Genomic DNA, 16,936 nt, shown 5'->3' with positions numbered 1-16,936 from the left:
TATTAGTTTTATTAATAAAATTATATTTATTATATTAAATTTAATAACAAAATTTGATATAAAAATTATAAAATCCAATATTATAATACTATAATTCTACAGCATTTCATCTAGCGTCAATTTTTAATTCGCCAAACACCTCACAGCATATTTCACAACTTTAAGCTCAGCATATTTTTCACAGGATTTCCGCTAGTATTGAAAATCCAGTTTTCCGCTTTGCCATACAAAGCCATATATGTGGATGGCTTAGATAAACCAACCTGACCATTAATGTTGTGCCAAGTTCCATGCTGGTTCAAGAGCCATTTGTGGTGGTCCAGTCTATGTTAGTGAGGCCATGACTTTGATCTCGTTAATATCTTCTGTTCATGCAGCTTGGACCAAAACACTGAAACTGCCGAGATGGGCTGAGATTCTCCATTTAATGACCCCAAAATATGCTGCTCTTCAAGTCACTATCCACTATCCAGTCCCATCTCCATTGGAGATTTTCAGCTTCATCCCGGCCAAGAACCTCGCCAGCGACGCCAAATTTGCACCGATTGGACTAACCAACACGTTCAGCAGTGGTGGAACCATTAATTAGTACACTGAGTCTGGAGCCCAGATTAAGGTTAAAGGTGGTGGGAATCTCTTGACCTATTCAAACGTGGCTCCTAAGAAATGTTGCTTAAATGGGTGGGTCGTTGTTCCATGGCAAGTTGAGCTTCAATGTTCCTTGGATTGAAGAGTCGTTGCTGATGGTGAAGGGTCTCCAGTGCCATCACTAATTCTTCTTTTAAGTAATTAATATATTATTATTATTATGGTTTTGATTGTTGAACTTTCAAGGGAGACTTGATTTGTTGACTATTTATGGTTCTGAGTTCTGACTACAAAATAGTCTCATTATTCATATTTGGTGTTTATTACAGGAAAAAAATTTCTCCCAAGATAAAATGATAAAATTATTGTGTTTCAATCTTTTATTATGAAGACATTATTAAATGAAATTTTCGTGTTACAATCTTCAGACAGATATAATACAACTTATATAATAAACAAATAGCATATGACCGAGTTGAAACAGATAACATGTAAATAGATCCCAAATTCGAATATATCATATCATACACGTATGGAAAAAACCTCACAAAAATTACCACAGAAACTGTCTAAAATACTTATGTGATGACAAATTGAAGGAGAATAACAAGATTTACAAGCCCTATGGTGAAAATGAGCAGATCTAGATTCAGACTATTGGTCGATTGGAATTCGATTCTCTTAATTCAACCCAATTTCGTTTGTAAAAAGATCAACGGCAATGGAGTCTACATCGAAATCTAACGATACGAGGTCAATGTTAATTTTGATGTTCGGTTTCAGCGGTCGTGCTGTGTGAATAATTTGTTCTAATATATTCCATCGACCTTCTCTCTAATTTTGGGAAGTTAAGTGCATTTTAGACAATAAAACAAGTTATATTAACATTTGGCCTTTTTATAGAATATTGTTTTAAATTTTATGGGACAAAACTTATAACTTATTTGGTTGTTCTTATTGGAAGAAAACTTATAATTAAGGGATTTATATCTAATTGAATAAATTTCTCAAGCATAACATGCATGTAAGTCAAAACGCGTTTATCAATCAGAAAGAAAAAAAAATGTTGATCTATTCAGAATAAGGCCTATTGTTTTAGGACAAGTTACTCTGAAGACAATCCCACTAGAACATGCAAGAAAACAGTTAATTAGGGCATCCACGTCAGATTATCTAAATATAATTCTGTCAATAGAGAATTAATCAAAAAGCACCTTCACATTAGATTCCCTAAATTTCCCCTATTTTAAAGATTTGCTATAGTGATTCCCAATATGTAGAGAACTATTGTAACATTACTTAAGAATAAAATATTAATTTTTAATTTTCTCTCTCCCCTGTCTCATCATCTCTCGTCTCTCATCTCTCCCCATCCTCTCTCTCATACACAACGTCTACACCGAGACGATGACGATGGTGGACTGCGACCTGCATCCAACTTCCGGCGCAGTGCAACAATCGAAGAAAGCAATGCGTTGGCTCCGACATCTCGAAGGAAGGCCCTAGGATGACCGCAATTCACTCGGATCACAAAGAGGATCCGGATAGTCACAACCAATGAAGAAGAAACTACATGAATCTGATAAAATCCGTGACAAAATCTCCCAGAGAAGCGTTCACGACCTGTGGCTTGCTTGCCGCAACCACGCGCACGCGATCGACGGTGTCTTTGCTTTGCTTGTTTCATAGAGAAAATATCTTGATTTCTATGGGTAGATCAGGACCTTCTGATTTTATTTTTTATTTTAGATTTTTTATTATCTAAAATAGTATGATATTATTTTATTATGAGGTTGAGACATTCTGTTAATATAAAATTATTTATTATTTTAGATTTTTCAATAAAATTAATTATATTAATAGAACAATAAAGAATTGAGAAATAAATATTATTTTAATGATGTAGATGATATGATAGATAATCTGATATAGTCTTTGTTGGATAGAGAATCTATAAAATAAAAAAAAGTGACATTTTCTCTTTATTTCAGGGAATCTATTGGTGCGGATACTCTTACAAAGATATTTTTGAGATTGTTGATTTATTTAGTACAAATAGTTACAAAGGTTGTCAAAATTTACACGGGACAACCACCTCTCACCATAAAATTATGGAAGAAAGAAAAAATGGTGGAAAGTTATGCAGTCCGTTAAGAGTATCCAAGAAAATTTTTTAAAACAGAAGTGTTAAAACGGGTAACCGCTGTGTAAGCCGTGTAGCCGACTGAACATATACAAATATAGATTATAGAAATTATTATATACATATATTATTGCCGTAATTGTCTACACGAAGTGAGAAAATTATTTTTGTTTGGCTTAAGAAGCTTCGTGGAACGATCCTCACCAGAGACAGGACCCCACATATTCATTCATAGAGAAATCTGAGATTTCAATGAAATACATGTATATTTATACTATATTTATCAAAGCTTCTACTTTGGAATGGATTCGATGACTATGCTTGTCCGGCTTTGCTAGGAATAGCGGCAGCGAGTTCTCGCAATAGCTTCCCTAAAATAAAGACCCACTTGCGAAGAGTACGGTGAAATCTAAGTATTGTACGGTTAGCGTTTGAAATGAGATTTCTTTGGCAAATCTTCTTTTTGATTTCGTTGTTTTTATCTTTGTGGTAAAGGAAAGTATTCGAAATTTTGCTTCTTTTTGAATGGATTTGTGATTCTTGCAGCTGATTGGGTTGGCTGTAGCAGAGGCAGAGATTTCAGTTTCCAACTGATAAGGTTTGGATTCTTCTATCCTAGATCCGAGGTTCTGTGTGTTTCCTGACTTGGGTCTCGATTCGCTTGATGGGTTTGTTTGCAAAGTCTAAAAATCTGTAACTGCTTTTACTTGATGCATGCGAGTTTTTCATTTGTCCGGGCAGATGTTGGTTTTTGGTATTGGTTAGGTCATTTCAGTTTTGTGCCATAGGGTAGGTGGTGGAGTAGGGTCATTTTTCAGAAACACTTGCCATTTGGGATTTCAATTTGAAAATTGAAGCCTTTATATATTATGACACTAGATGTTTTTGGATTAGTAGTGAAACCAGATGCAGCTGTTGGGATTGATTTTATTGGGCAGATGTTAGTCTCTGATCAGGGTTTTTTTTTTATTTTTATTTTTTACATTTTCATGTTAATGAATAAAATCTCTTTACTTGTATGATATGTTAGAAGTTAGAACTAGTCGATAAATAAGTAAACAATTACTGTCAGGTTTTGGTTTTTTTTCTTTTTCTTTTTCTGAAATTTCCTTTTACACCAGTGGTTAATGCTATTTTTGTTGTTTGCTTGCATCAGCTTATGGTTTACAGCTACAATATCATGCAGTCTTGTGCCTTCATGGGCATTGGAAGGCTCATGTAATTTTTATGCAAATAGATGGATTACAAGTTACAAATGGTTGGAGTCCAATCCAACCTTGAAGTATGTTTTTCTTGTCAACAATTTAAAAACTGCCTGTTTCCTTGTCATCGAACAATTTAATTTAAGTATCTGGGTTTCAACAAGTTGCAAATCTAAAGAATTTTATTGCAGCAGATGGGATCTCTAGATGAAAGGTCAACTCATGAGTTTGAGGATGAGAGTCTTTTTAGCCCAGAAGCAGGTGTTAAGATGCAACCTATCCACGCAGTTGAACAAGGATTATATCCTGTAGGTCTGCTAGCTGCTAGAGGCAATTCGTACACAAATATTGTCCGCAGGAGCATAAAGACTGTAGTATTCTCAAATAAACTTAACTTGCTTATGCCTTTTGGGCCTCTGGCAATTTTAATCTATAAATTAACCGGTCATAAGGTGAGTTTTCATATCTCATTTTTGCTTTTGGTTGTTAAAGTTTGTTTATGCTAATTTTTTGGCATGGATTACAGGGCTGGGTATTCTTTTTGACCTTAATGGGGATAACACCTCTCGCTGAGCGTTTAGGTTATGCTACAGAGTAAGCTTCTCAACGTCTCCCTCTAAAATATCCTCTTTTTTATGTTGTTTGGTACTCATATGCCTTTCTTGCCATGATGTAGGCAACTGGCTTTTTTCACTGGACCAACAGGTATGGGTTACTGAATGGAATTACGATGAAAACTGTAGTACTGTTTTGTTTAAGAAGATTGAGATATGTACTGTTAAACTCTTTGTTGGCGAATATAAAATCTCTACTCCATGTGCTGGTAGTTTTCCTACGTTTACCAATTAAAGATCATTTATTGGCCTTCTCCGCCTTTTCCCTCCTATACAAAAACAATTGCTAGTGGGGGAGGTTCTTGGCTTATTTTTTGATGGCATAATTGCATTGAGCTTGCTATTCCTATTTGACCACCACCCTGCCCCAAGTTCTTTTTGGTGCAAAATTCTGGTTGTTTGAATACAAGTCAATGTGTGAATTTGGCTGTTTTATGCTGGACTTTCTGTTTCTTAGATATCTGATTCTGGTGTGGCTTAGTTACCATGTTTCCCACTGATGCTAAATGATGAAAAGTGTTTTTTGTTATCTTATTATGGGGTCATAAAAAGTATGCCTGAATGCCTAAGGTTCATATATGTATTTTGTGCTCGAAAATTTTAAGTTAATCTTGTGGCACAATAGTGCCTTTCATCTAGTTGTGCTTTTCTTTTTATTGTCTATCACAGATCGATCTGGAGAAGTTGATTTTTGACTATTAAAATGGAATGTGCAGTTGGGGGTCTTCTAAATGCCACATTTGGAAATGCTACAGAACTAATTATATCAATATATGCACTAAAAAACGGAATGATGCGCGTTGTTCAGCTCTCATTACTTGGTTCAATTTTGTCGAACATGTTGCTGGTGCTTGGATGTGCATTCTTCTGTGGCGGGCTTGTGTTTTACAGAAAGGAACAAGTGTTTAGCAAGGTATCTAGTGAGCATCTCTCACATGTATATGCATATTTAATTTTACTCTGTCTTTATTGTTCTCTGTAATGGCTTACCAAATGTCGCACACAGGCTACTGCTGTTGTGAACTCAGGATTACTGTTGATGGCAGTCATGGGCCTCTTATTTCCTGCTGTCCTTCATTATACACACACTGAGGTGCATTTTGGGAAATCAGAATTAGCTCTTTCGAGATTTAGCAGTTGTATTATGCTTTTGGCATATGCTGCTTATCTCTTTTTCCAGTTAAAGAGTCAACAAGATCTCTATGTCCCTATCAATGAGGTTGGTTGTTTTAATATTATTAAAATGCTATTAATTGTTAGTAGTTTGGGATAGAGTAATGTGTAAATTGATCAATGGTATGAACCCAGGAAGGGAGCCCGAATGGTGAGAGCTCTGATGACGATGATGAGGTTCCAGAGATTTCGAAATGGGAATCAATTATCTGGCTTTCAATCATGACCATTTGGATCTCCATCCTATCAGAATATTTAGTTAATGCACTTGAGGTACCACGTTTTTTACTTTCCCTGGTTAACTAGAGGGTCGCTATGAAATGTGTTTACTGTTTAGCTATGCTTCACTTGAAGGACTTTAAAAACTAGAGAAATTTTTTTCTCCTTATAATTTTAAGAAACATTTATCCTGCATCTTTTATTGTATTTATTTTGTACTACTAGTTCAAATCATATCATGTGATATTGTGAATGCTTACTTGAACTTGCTTCTATAGATGTTAGCATGCAGTTTTTATTCCATCTACCTTTTGTTTAGTTCATCATCAAGTCCATTTTCTGAACAATCAGAGTTAAATTAGGCAGACAGCTATGCAAAGAAAATCTAGGTATGTAGGGCTTATATGCATTATTTGTAAGATGGAAGTGCTGAGATTTTTGTGATTTAATTTATTTGCTTAGCTACCATGTGATGGTCATGTTTTGTGTATTATATTCTTCGCACATTTTCTATCACTCGGACATTCTGGTTAGTACTGTTTTGTACTTGTAAATTGTCTATTCCACAGGTCGTGAGCTCTTTCTGGTCTTCTGATTGTTTTTCAGGGAGCATCTGTTGCTTGGAATATGCCAATTTCGTTTATTAGTGTCATCTTGCTGCCAATAGTGGGGAACGCAGCAGAGCATGCAAGCGCCATTATGTTCGCCATGAAAGACAAGCTTGTAGGAGAATCTTAAAATTTTCATTGTCTGTTTGTCTTTTAGTGCTGATTGCCATGCGTTGTTATGATTCTACGTTCATCTGCAGGATTTATCTTTGGGAGTGGCAATAGGTTCGTCAACACAGATATCTATGTTTGGGGTAGGTTTTATGCTTCACAGAACTACTGCTTGCGTAATTGCAGTAATATTTATCCCTTTTTGATTTACGGATTATAGATACTGACCCTAAATCTCGTTCATCGATCCATAACTTCTGTAACTGGTGGATGTGTGGTAATTATTGCTCTCATTGTAAAGGAGTTCCTTTTTGGCATGTATATTTTCTAAAGTCCATGCTGCTGCTATTTCTGCAGATTCCCTTTTGTGTGGTCGTTGGGTGGATAATGGGCCGTCCTATGGACTTGAACTTTCAACTTTTTGAGACAGCAACTCTTTTCATAACCGTCATAGTCGTGGCTTTCTTTCTGCAGGTTCGTATATTGAATATCGACTCTTAGGAAAGACTATTCCGCATACCATGTAAATAAGAGCATTTATCAATAGTCAGTAGGAACTAAATGACGAACTTGGTTATGTATCTGTATGCAGTGATCATCCTCAATCATGTGTTTCATTTCTTATGTTACTTTTTGGCTTTCAATTTTCTCCTGGTATGCCAACTTGGGGCAAGATTCCTTATACTTTTTTTACGTCTTCTACTCAGGAGGGAACTTCTAATTACTTTAAAGGACTAATGCTCATTCTCTGCTATCTGATTGTGGGGGCAAGTTTCTTTGTGCATGAAGATCCTGATGCGAGAGGTTGGTTTGTTATGAAGCTTCCTTGCTAACTACTTAATCATGTAGCAATGTATGAAAATGGGGTCGGATTTAACGCTTGAGATGGAATGCAATTGTGATTTTGCAGGCCGAACATAGTCAATGAAGAAGCAGTCAATTCCGGACCCTAAAAGAAACCTAAAAAAAATATGAAAAGAGCAAGAGAAGCAGCCGATTCAAGGTGGATAGCTGATTGCTTTCGTCCACGATGCTTCTGTATATGTACCTGATTTTTAAAACAATCCATATTTTTCCCATCTTTCACTGTGTGCCGGTTGAAGTTATGTTATTGAGCAGGTACCGTGCGGGTTTCTGTTAGAAACAAAGTTCATGGTTAGTTTGGTTAGAAACGAAGTTCTAAAAAAATTGTGTACAGTGCAGAAAATTTTGAGAATTCTCGCATTATTTCTTCATATAAGATCATTTTTATGTTTCCTATAATTTGTTTACTTCCAGTGCCATAACCCAGAAGCATTGGTACCAACGGTTCTAAGTTCTAACAACAACATTTATGTTTTAAGATTCAGTTATTCTAGTTTTTTTGGTTAATCGAGTAACCATACAGCCCGGTATTTCCTTCGAACAAGTAGATGGGCGGAACAACCAATTGAGTGTAAATCTTGTCCTTCGAACAAGAAGTAAATGGATGGAACAATTAAGTGAGCGTAAATCTTGTGCTGTTAAGATAATTCACACCACGCTGGTGACAAGCCATGAAGCTCATGCAGATCGGGACCCATGTAACCAAGATTTAAAATAAAATAAAATAAAAAAAACTCGCAACCAGAATTTTACAAGAAAGTTATCCTAGTTGGTGTACATCCTGAAGAAATAACCAATTAAGTTATTGCATTGGTTATTCTAGTTTGTTTGTTTGTGGGAGCGAAACGTGGCCTCCAAAAGTTGCCAAGTTTTAGGCTTTGGACTTCTTGGAGGCCAAACAATATGCAACGCATGTTGTCTGCTCCAGGAAAGAAAGAAATGGCCTCATGTTATGGGAGTAATGCAAAAAAGCATCCTGACCTACTACTTTCACAATTCAACAGGCCTTCCCAAAAGGGAAAAGAAGCTAAAAACCTTTCAAACAACATCAGTTAAAAATTGTACAAACATCTACCCATATTCTGCACAATGATAACTACACATCTAGTTTCGTTTTTTTACATTTTCATCATTAGGGAATCGACAATGAATATGAGAGCTCGAACGCGGGTCTTATCTGTAACATTAGGTGAACTGAGTAGATTGTGCAGTATCTTGTATACTTGATCAATGATGTTGTGAAAGTGCATGGCGTTCGCAATGATCGTTTCATCTGCCGGGTTTATAACAATTGCTACAGATGTCATCCAATCCAGTTTCCGGGGTATATCTGTGTTTATGTCAAAGGCCAGATGTTGCAAAAGAGAGAGCAGCACTGGTTGGCTCAAAGGAGGCGGCTTTTTTGACAACATGGCTTGCAAATCAACCTGCCAAAAGATGACAGCCAGCGGATAAAAATTCGGACAAGTAGACAAAAGAGATTTTTGTTTTCTTTTCCCGTTTTGTTAGTACATAGATACTTCAAGACTTAGTAAAGTAGACTGGCCATTGGACAGTGCAAGCATATGAGCTACGGAATCTATTGCATACCTGATAACACAACCAGGAGATAATTGACAAATCACTTATTTGCAGAGCTATCATGAAAGCCTCATCATATTTGCATTCAGATATCAATCTTGATAGTTCCTGTTTTGGATCTAAAGTCCCCTCAACCTGAAGCAAGAATGGGAAAATGATTAGAATTAGAAGTAAAAACAACTTCAAATAATACATGGCAGGGAGATATTGCCTCACATCCAGGTACAATATGTCATTCTAGAGAAGCTGAAAAGAAGAAAGACTGGCACACCTTCTCATGTTGACCACCCAAATATCCATTGCTCAATTGGGTGACCAAGGGGTTTAGTACATTTGGGTTTGCTCCAGCTGCTGCAAGAGCAAACAGCTTTCGTTGACCATCAGCTAATTCCGTGCTTAGGGTTTGAGTCACAGATGATGCTGTGTTAATGGTATCCTGAATTTAAAAAAAAAAGAAAAGAAGTGGAAAACCATACCAAAATGCAAGAGGAAGCATCAACAGCATCAGACAGACAACCATAATGGAGCCATTCATAAGTACACTGAATAATAAGAATACTAAAGTAGTCAAAACACACTGAACATGCAGTGACCTAAAGACAGCTGTGATCAAAATTCCGAAGTACTTCCCAATTGCCAAATCCCTCAAAATTATAACTCAACTTTCCTAACTCTATGACTCAATGTAAAAACTGAAAAGATTTCTAATGCTCATCTCATTGTGAAAAAAAAAAAACTTGCCTGCACAATATATATCATAAAAAACCCCAACACCTAGCCGTGTTTTGAATAATTGGAAGAACGCAGTTGAATCATCAAAGAAAAAAGGATAATGCTTGAGACCCCAAAAGACCCCCATTTAATATGGAGCATTGGATGTGAAGTGGACCCTACATGTGTGTTTTTAATCAATGGCTATTTTAATGCCACATAGATTTGGGGGACTTTTGGGGGTCTCTAGCATTGTCCAAGAAAAAATGAGAGAAGAATTAAGAAAAGGCAGGAGAAGAAGAAAAGTTCATCCACTTTGCATTGAAAACTGTAAAGTGGAACAAGAGTACGAACCCTCAATAAAATCGCCAACTGAGAATGACCAGTGTCGAATTGCTGCTGAGCTGCATTTGTATGTTCAACCATTCCTTTCTGAAAGGCAGTTTCTATTTGGCCAAAAATTGCTTTGCATGAGGTCTCAAAGCCAGGAATTATCGAAGCTTCAATACCAGCTTTCAAAGTATCCTGCACCAAAAGATTATCATTGATGCATCATCTCTCGATAAATCATGTCAAATAATATATATCATTCATTATAACTCATATCAAGATAATGAATCAATACTATCCAATCATTCAAGTTTATCTAGTCAAGATGGGAGCTCTTCTCACCTGAAGGGCTTGCTTTCCATAAGTTTGAAATTGTGCCTGAATTTGCCTTGCAACAGTAGCTTCAAGTTTTACATTAACAGACTTCTCCAGCTGATTCACTGCCTTATCACCAACTCCTCTCTGCAGGACAAAGCACCAATCAAATCAGAATATATTTCTCATATGATACTAGCATTTTCAGAATTCTAACCTGGAAAGAATCGGCAATAGCTGAAGCTATTGTCTTCTCAATGATTGGAGTGACTGTATGGATTACAATTTGTCCAATTGCAGTCACTTCCTTCTTCACCACTTTCTCTAACATAGCCATCAAGTCATTGTTCATAAATGACGAGAATAAGTTTGACATTTGCTGCGTACGTTCTCTCAATAACTTTTCATTTTTGGAGTTCTCTTCTTGCATGCGAGCCCACAGAGCATCATTATTTGCCTTAACAGCCTTCTCAATGGCCCGTCCAAGAGCTGCCTCCAATTTCCTACATTCTTTGGAAACAGAGATAGCAACCATATTTGACATCTGCTTCTGGGTCTCCTTCTGCATGTGCATGAGCTGCAGAGACAATAAATGCAAGAAGTCAAGATTGATGAGTAGACAGAATTGCTTATAACCTACTGCATAAGAAAGCCACCTCAAACTCTACTTTCAGTAATAATATAATATTACTAATTTCAAGATATGATTTAGGAATACATGGAAGGCCAAAACAAATGACAATATCACTAGATAGGTAGCTGGTGTAACCCCAAGAAGAAGACATTGTAAATACAAACATATTTCTTAAAAAATGAGCCACTAGCCACTCCTTTAGGATTTGAATTTTGAAACAAGTTGAAGGTTTGAATCCTCCACAAGCTAAAATTAACAAACATTAAAATGAATATATGTTCATGAAAAAAAGGAACATATTTCTTTGGTCATGCTAAACTAGTGACAAATCATTTAAAATTTGGCATCTCTAGTAATTTCTTTTCAAGTTCAAATCTGTAATTTGGATGTGTCCAGATTGTGGAGCTTACAATGAGTTTTAATATTTTAGCTTTATATCAAACAGTATTATCCGATTATAATTAAGGTTCATATTGCAATCTCTAAATCCTACATTTTTACTTTGTTTCATAAGACTTGAAGAATGATTATCAGATTTATTTTTGAGGCTTTGTGCCTGTTGTTCTCTGATATACTGAACACCTTCTTTTCCTTCTACTCCCTTTTTTTGGCACATCACCCAGCAAACAGGTGTTATTGTTCATTATCATATTTCGTCACTACATCATCTACTCCCTGATTCTTCATTTTTCTAACTTTTTCCAACCAGAGTTCTGTCATATTCTTATGGTTTACAAATAAAATTTTGTATACTTGTTCTCAATCCTAAACCCCAGATGTTTTCACAACACCTACAGGTCAATTTTCCAAGTCTGGCTTGCATCAAAAGTGAAGGCAGAAACTTACAAAGATATAGAATTCAGGAAAATGAACATATCTAAGCATTCACCTGGCTAAGCTTCTCTTGCACCTGAGGAAGAGCAGCTTCTACTGAAATGGGATTAGAACTACCAGCTGGTCCATTGGAAGAATCCGCAGAATTGAGAACACTTGGAGAAAGTGCACCTGATGCTTGTGAATTCCTCCCCTTCTGCTTTTTCCCTTTCGAACTTGGAGATGGTGATTGCCTTACTGCAGTGGATACAACTGACTCAGAAAATTTAACAGACATATCTTTCATGGAATCATGGATTTCATCATCAGCTCTGGAAAGTTGGGTGAGAATTTCTGATTCAACACTATCAACTTGCTGAGGCTCCTCTTCAACGAGATTGTATTCTGATATTGCAGAGGACTGCCTTGCCACTTCAATTCCCAGATCTGAAGCCTGGGAGCAAAAGAACTTTTCCTTGTTTTCAGAAACACGGCTACAAGGTTCTCCATGGGGACCAAATTCATCATTGCAAGAGGATGTTTCACCCACTACTTTAACCTCCACCTCCGCATTGCCCCCATCACTATTGACAGCCACATCTTGAGTATTTGCATCTACCTCACTTTTTCCCTCAATAAGACTAGTAACATCAGAAGAAGAGGCAGCCATTAATATCTCAGAAGGTGTTATCAAATGGGTAGGGTGTCTAAATGCAAGCAAATTAGTATTATCAGCTTGAGTTCCTTTACTCTCATCTTTGGCTGAGTCATTATTAAAGGAAGGCATTTCATACAACTTTGGAGGCGTGTTATCGTTTTGCTGGTCACCTGAATAAGTCGTACTTGGTTGTTTTGCAGCAAGATCACTGGGCGGGACACCAGCCTCTAAGCTATTTAATGGCATTCTAAAACCAGAAAGTTTCCTAGACAATCGAGGACTAGAAGGAAGAGGTGATGACCTAATACCACCAATGTCAGTATTGCCAATTGCTGGTGCCAAAGAAACAGATTTAGATTCTAAATTTGAGGTCATGATTTCTGGCAAAGAAGTTGCCTCAACAGAATCTGAGGTTGGAGGATACCTAACAGAAATCCCACTTTCAGAGCTACCAACTTGTGCGATTGGTTTGGGTGCTGAAGCAATTACAGGAACCTCAGAAGTTTTGCTTTCATATGGGTCGAAAGCAGTAAGTTCTTCACAGTTAGATGCATCCTGTGAAATATTGGAACGTGACATCTCCAAACAAACATTCTCCAAAGGCGGTGGAAGGCACTGGTATAAGTCCAAAGTATACTGTTGAATAGCTTGCGTCTGGAAACAATAGATTTGAGGAACGCATATGCCACGAGGTAACATGTCACATATCCCGGTAAAACTCAAGACTGGCATTGTGACAGTAAACTCTGCTATGTAATCCATTCGGGTTGCTGCTGGATTAGGACCATATTCAAGATGTATAACATATATGGCTTTCTTCTTAGCATTCGCAAGTAAGAGGAGGCCTACATGAGACATTGATGCGACTTGATTGAAGAATGCATCCTCAACTTGAGTGGCCGCTGAGCTCTTCAATGCCAAAGTCTGTGTGCACTTCCAGGAGTCAGCATCGCCAGGCAGCAACCAGCCTTCTTCAGTGGTCAAGGACCAAATCTTCAACTCCCTATTCAGGGGTCCCTATGAACATGTTTTTTAAGAGCAAATCAAACAAATGCTAGAAATGTAAGATCAACAGAGTGCAAATTTATCCCCAGGAAAAGACATAAGAAAAGTAAAAAAAACACGCCATTCATAAACTTCAAAGTGATATGTAATGGAACTATGGAAGCTATGGAAGTATAAATCACAGATATTTCTTCGTTTATTTGATATTTCATCTTTCTTTCACAAGGAAATATGCAAAGTCTCTGACCAACACGATCCCAACTACTAATAACTTCAACATTAAAGAATTCACAACTGAAACATGATTAAGTGACCTGCGACAAAGGAAATAACTTAATGGGAACCTACACCAGTGATGAGTATAATGTGATCGGGCCGATCTGAAGCAGTTAAGAATGAAGCTGAGTAAACAGGTTGGCCATCGTATGGTCTCAATACAGCAAGTGGTTGTGCTTTACGATCTTCCCAAATCTTTATCTGTAGCCAAGCATCAAATACGCAAGGAATCTATTAAGAACATCATTCAAGTATTAAAAAAAACTAAACAACTCTTGTGCACAAGGCTGGGTTGGGGATAGACAGGATTTATGTAGACCTTACGACCTTAACCCCACATAATGTGGAGAGGCTATTTCCAGGAATTGAACCTGTGACCTCTAGGTTGCACCCTTGCAACTCTAACACTGAGCCACACGTTTGCCTGTAAGAACATCATTCAAGTACAATTAATCAAAAATAAAAGTAGTACATGGCACTTGAGGTCTTTGTAAACATGCCAATAGAACCACAATTTAAGAGCACCAAATAGTCTATCCAACAATACAACTTCCTCTAACAGCAACCAAAATATTGGTTGTCAGTATAAAATATAGCAGTAAAATGTGGAGACTGACCGTGCCATCCATTGAGGCAGAAACTAAACGGGTGATCATCCATTGGCATATTGACAAATCAGTTACTTCCCCATCATGTTTACCAACAATCTGAATTCCATCAATCAGCTTTTCAACAGGACACTGCAGAGGAGCCTCCGCTGAATAGACTTCACCCTTACCAAATTTTGTAGTATCAATTCTCAAGATACATTTACCAATCCCAACTACCAAAACCTCCTGCAAATACAATTCAAGAAACAGAACATTATGTAGCTTCATGGCGATTAAAAAGAACAACACAACAGAATGCCCTCAAGCATTAGAAGCAAGGCATAACTTCTCTATAAAGGATAAACGTGTAAATAGTGGATTACTTGTTTGTGACAGTGCCAGCAAACTCTTGGGTGTACAACGTCGCCCTCTCCCACAATTTGAACAGCAATCACGATATTTCCTGTAATCTCCACTGGCTCGTCTCCTTCTTCAGGTTCTTCAGAGATCTTCCATACATTAACCCGTCCATCTATGCTCACACTGCACAGAAGCACATATGCATGGCAATAATTCAAAGAGAAACAAGAAGAGGTAATACTGGCAGATAGAGAGAAAGCTACCTAGCTAAAAGGTGAACATCCTCCGCAAAGAAAGCCATGTCTGTGACCCTCTGAGGGAAAAAAAAATACAACTTTTGAATAAAGAGTAGATTACGAGAGTAAAAATCAATAAGAAAAATTTTCTTATCCTATCCTAAGAATAAAGCAGATACAGTGGACAATAAATAACACTTACTTTCTAAATGTCTCAATTATACAAATATGAAAAACAACTTCTTACCTCATCCTATCCTTCAAATAATGGGCACTCAATAAGCATTAAAAAGAGACATTCCGAACACCTCAACTATCTACCAAAATAGCCAGAAAACGAACTCTAACTAAGTAATCAAAAATATGTAATGGAAAGATAAAGAGTTGGACATAACCAGGACCAAACAAGCAAAATCATCAAAACTAATTTTGCCTAGGTAAACATTCCTTCTCCCAACTTTCCATTTCTGAACTTGATCAGTCACAGCCTCCAACTACCATGCGTAATCATTCCAATTATTTCAACAACAGAATTTAAAGAAACGAGATAATGTGAAGTTACTAAGTTAAAATTAAAAATTCACTTGAACACAAACAAAAAGTAATATCAACATCATTTGCTGCGCCAAAAACAACAGAGGGTAAACCAACTCACTGAACCTGTTCTCAAGCCTATCAAAACAAGTATAATATTCATAAAAACATGAAATCAGACCTGACCGTGACCACGAAACAGAGCCCTCGACGCGTTGTTGCTATTAAGAACCCTCACATTACCCTGCTTCAACCCATAACATATGTACACCTTGTTCACCGCAATCTGCCTTCCCACAAAAAGCTGAGGATCAGAGCCGTACTTGGTGATCGGCGTGACCTCCAGCTGCGGCTGCGCTTCTCCTGGCATCCTCACGTCGACGTCATACTCCACCACCGCTGTATCTCCGGCCAGCCTCCTCCCCCTCGGCACTTTGCTGCTCGGCATACGGGGCGGCCCAACTAACCCCGCTGGAAACTCCATCACCGGTGCCGTGGATGGCACAGTTGACTCAGGGTTCGAACTGGAGGAAGGAGTACGGAGGAGGGCCATGATGTGGGCTCCACCCGAGTTCGGGGACGGCTGTAAAGGCGGCGTTGGATAGGAGAGAGACCGCTGCGGGATATTGTTGTGGTGGTTTTGGAGGTGAGGATTTTGAGGGTAATTGGGGAAGTGGAACGGGTATTGCTGGGGAGGAGGGTACGACATGTCTGGTTGAGGCTGTGATGGTTTGTACAAACCGAGGACGTCATAGGGAGGAATAGAGCTTGTGGGCACCTGATTTAGGTTTGACGAGGCTGCCATTGAAGATCTGTAATTGAGCTTCACGTGATTGAATGTATCTATATCTATACACATATAACAAATAGTGACGAGTGTGGTATTTGGGTCTTGCTTGTATACAAATACAAAGAAGACAGTGAAGAAAAAGGCGTGGGCTTGGGAGAGAAAAACTCGAGCGACGAAAAGGGATTGTGAGGAGCGAACAGTTAAGAAGGAAGTGAGTCTGAGAAGCGCAAGGAACAATCGAATACTGAAAAATAAGTTTTTTACCGTACAGGACTCTGTCAAATTTGAAATACAATGTAGCACCAACAAACTTTTTTTTTTTTTTACCAAATTGACAATTTGACGCTATTTGCGACAGTGTCATTTAAAAATTTTTGCACTAATAACGCTATTTGAAACAGTATCATTATAAATGATAACAATTTTTATCTAAAGATATTCTTTCAAACAACGTCTCATATTTGTAAGATTATTTAAAAAAGTCATAAAATTGAAAAAGAAAAGAAAAGTTCGACGGGCGAGTTCGTCAAACTCAATTTCCATGTTAGACAATTATGTTATAAACCCATCAAGCAAATTTT

General features: G+C 37.5%; 2 protein-coding genes across 8 annotated transcripts; one reads left to right on the top strand and one right to left on the bottom strand.

The window, feature by feature from the left end:
• The first annotated feature begins 2,907 nt into the window (after window positions 1–2,907).
• LOC119989481 (vacuolar cation/proton exchanger 5) lies at window positions 2,908–7,921 on the top strand. 7 transcript variants are annotated; one of them, XM_038835034.1, is made up of 14 exons: window positions 2,908–3,128; window positions 3,278–3,329; window positions 3,888–4,013; window positions 4,125–4,385; window positions 4,460–4,527; window positions 4,610–4,638; window positions 5,264–5,460; window positions 5,554–5,766; window positions 5,856–5,993; window positions 6,546–6,662; window positions 6,748–6,801; window positions 7,016–7,132; window positions 7,366–7,462; window positions 7,569–7,921. In XM_038835034.1, the coding sequence occupies exons 3-14, from the start codon at window positions 3,969–3,971 to the stop codon at window positions 7,577–7,579; spliced, it is 1,347 nt and encodes a 448-aa protein (XP_038690962.1). In that variant the 5' UTR covers window positions 2,908–3,128; window positions 3,278–3,329; window positions 3,888–3,968; the 3' UTR covers window positions 7,580–7,921. The 7 variants fall into 7 exon arrangements, with proteins under 7 accessions (XP_038690962.1, XP_038690964.1, XP_038690963.1 ...); XM_038835036.1 differs by having other exon boundaries at window positions 2,908–3,144; XM_038835035.1 differs by having other exon boundaries at window positions 2,908–3,149.
• Window positions 7,922–8,472: 551 nt separating this feature from the next.
• On the bottom strand, window positions 8,473–16,590 carry LOC119988901 (enhancer of mRNA-decapping protein 4-like). The gene is made up of 12 exons (XM_038834144.1): window positions 15,747–16,590; window positions 15,059–15,108; window positions 14,819–14,978; window positions 14,463–14,681; window positions 13,918–14,046; window positions 11,983–13,581; window positions 10,677–11,036; window positions 10,487–10,606; window positions 10,169–10,339; window positions 9,375–9,539; window positions 9,113–9,238; window positions 8,473–8,949 (listed from the first exon to the last, which is right to left on the bottom strand). The coding sequence occupies exons 1-12, from the start codon at window positions 16,422–16,424 to the stop codon at window positions 8,641–8,643; spliced, it is 4,086 nt and encodes a 1,361-aa protein (XP_038690072.1). The 5' UTR covers window positions 16,425–16,590; the 3' UTR covers window positions 8,473–8,640.
• Window positions 16,591–16,936: the final 346 nt, after the last annotated feature.

Source organism: Tripterygium wilfordii, chromosome 21 (assembly GCF_013401445.1).
Source record: "Tripterygium wilfordii isolate XIE 37 chromosome 21, ASM1340144v1, whole genome shotgun sequence".
Classification (NCBI taxonomy): Eukaryota; Viridiplantae; Streptophyta; class Magnoliopsida; order Celastrales; family Celastraceae; genus Tripterygium; species Tripterygium wilfordii.
The sequence above is the reverse complement of the archived record's forward strand: the minus strand, read 5'-3'. Positions and strand labels throughout refer to the sequence as shown.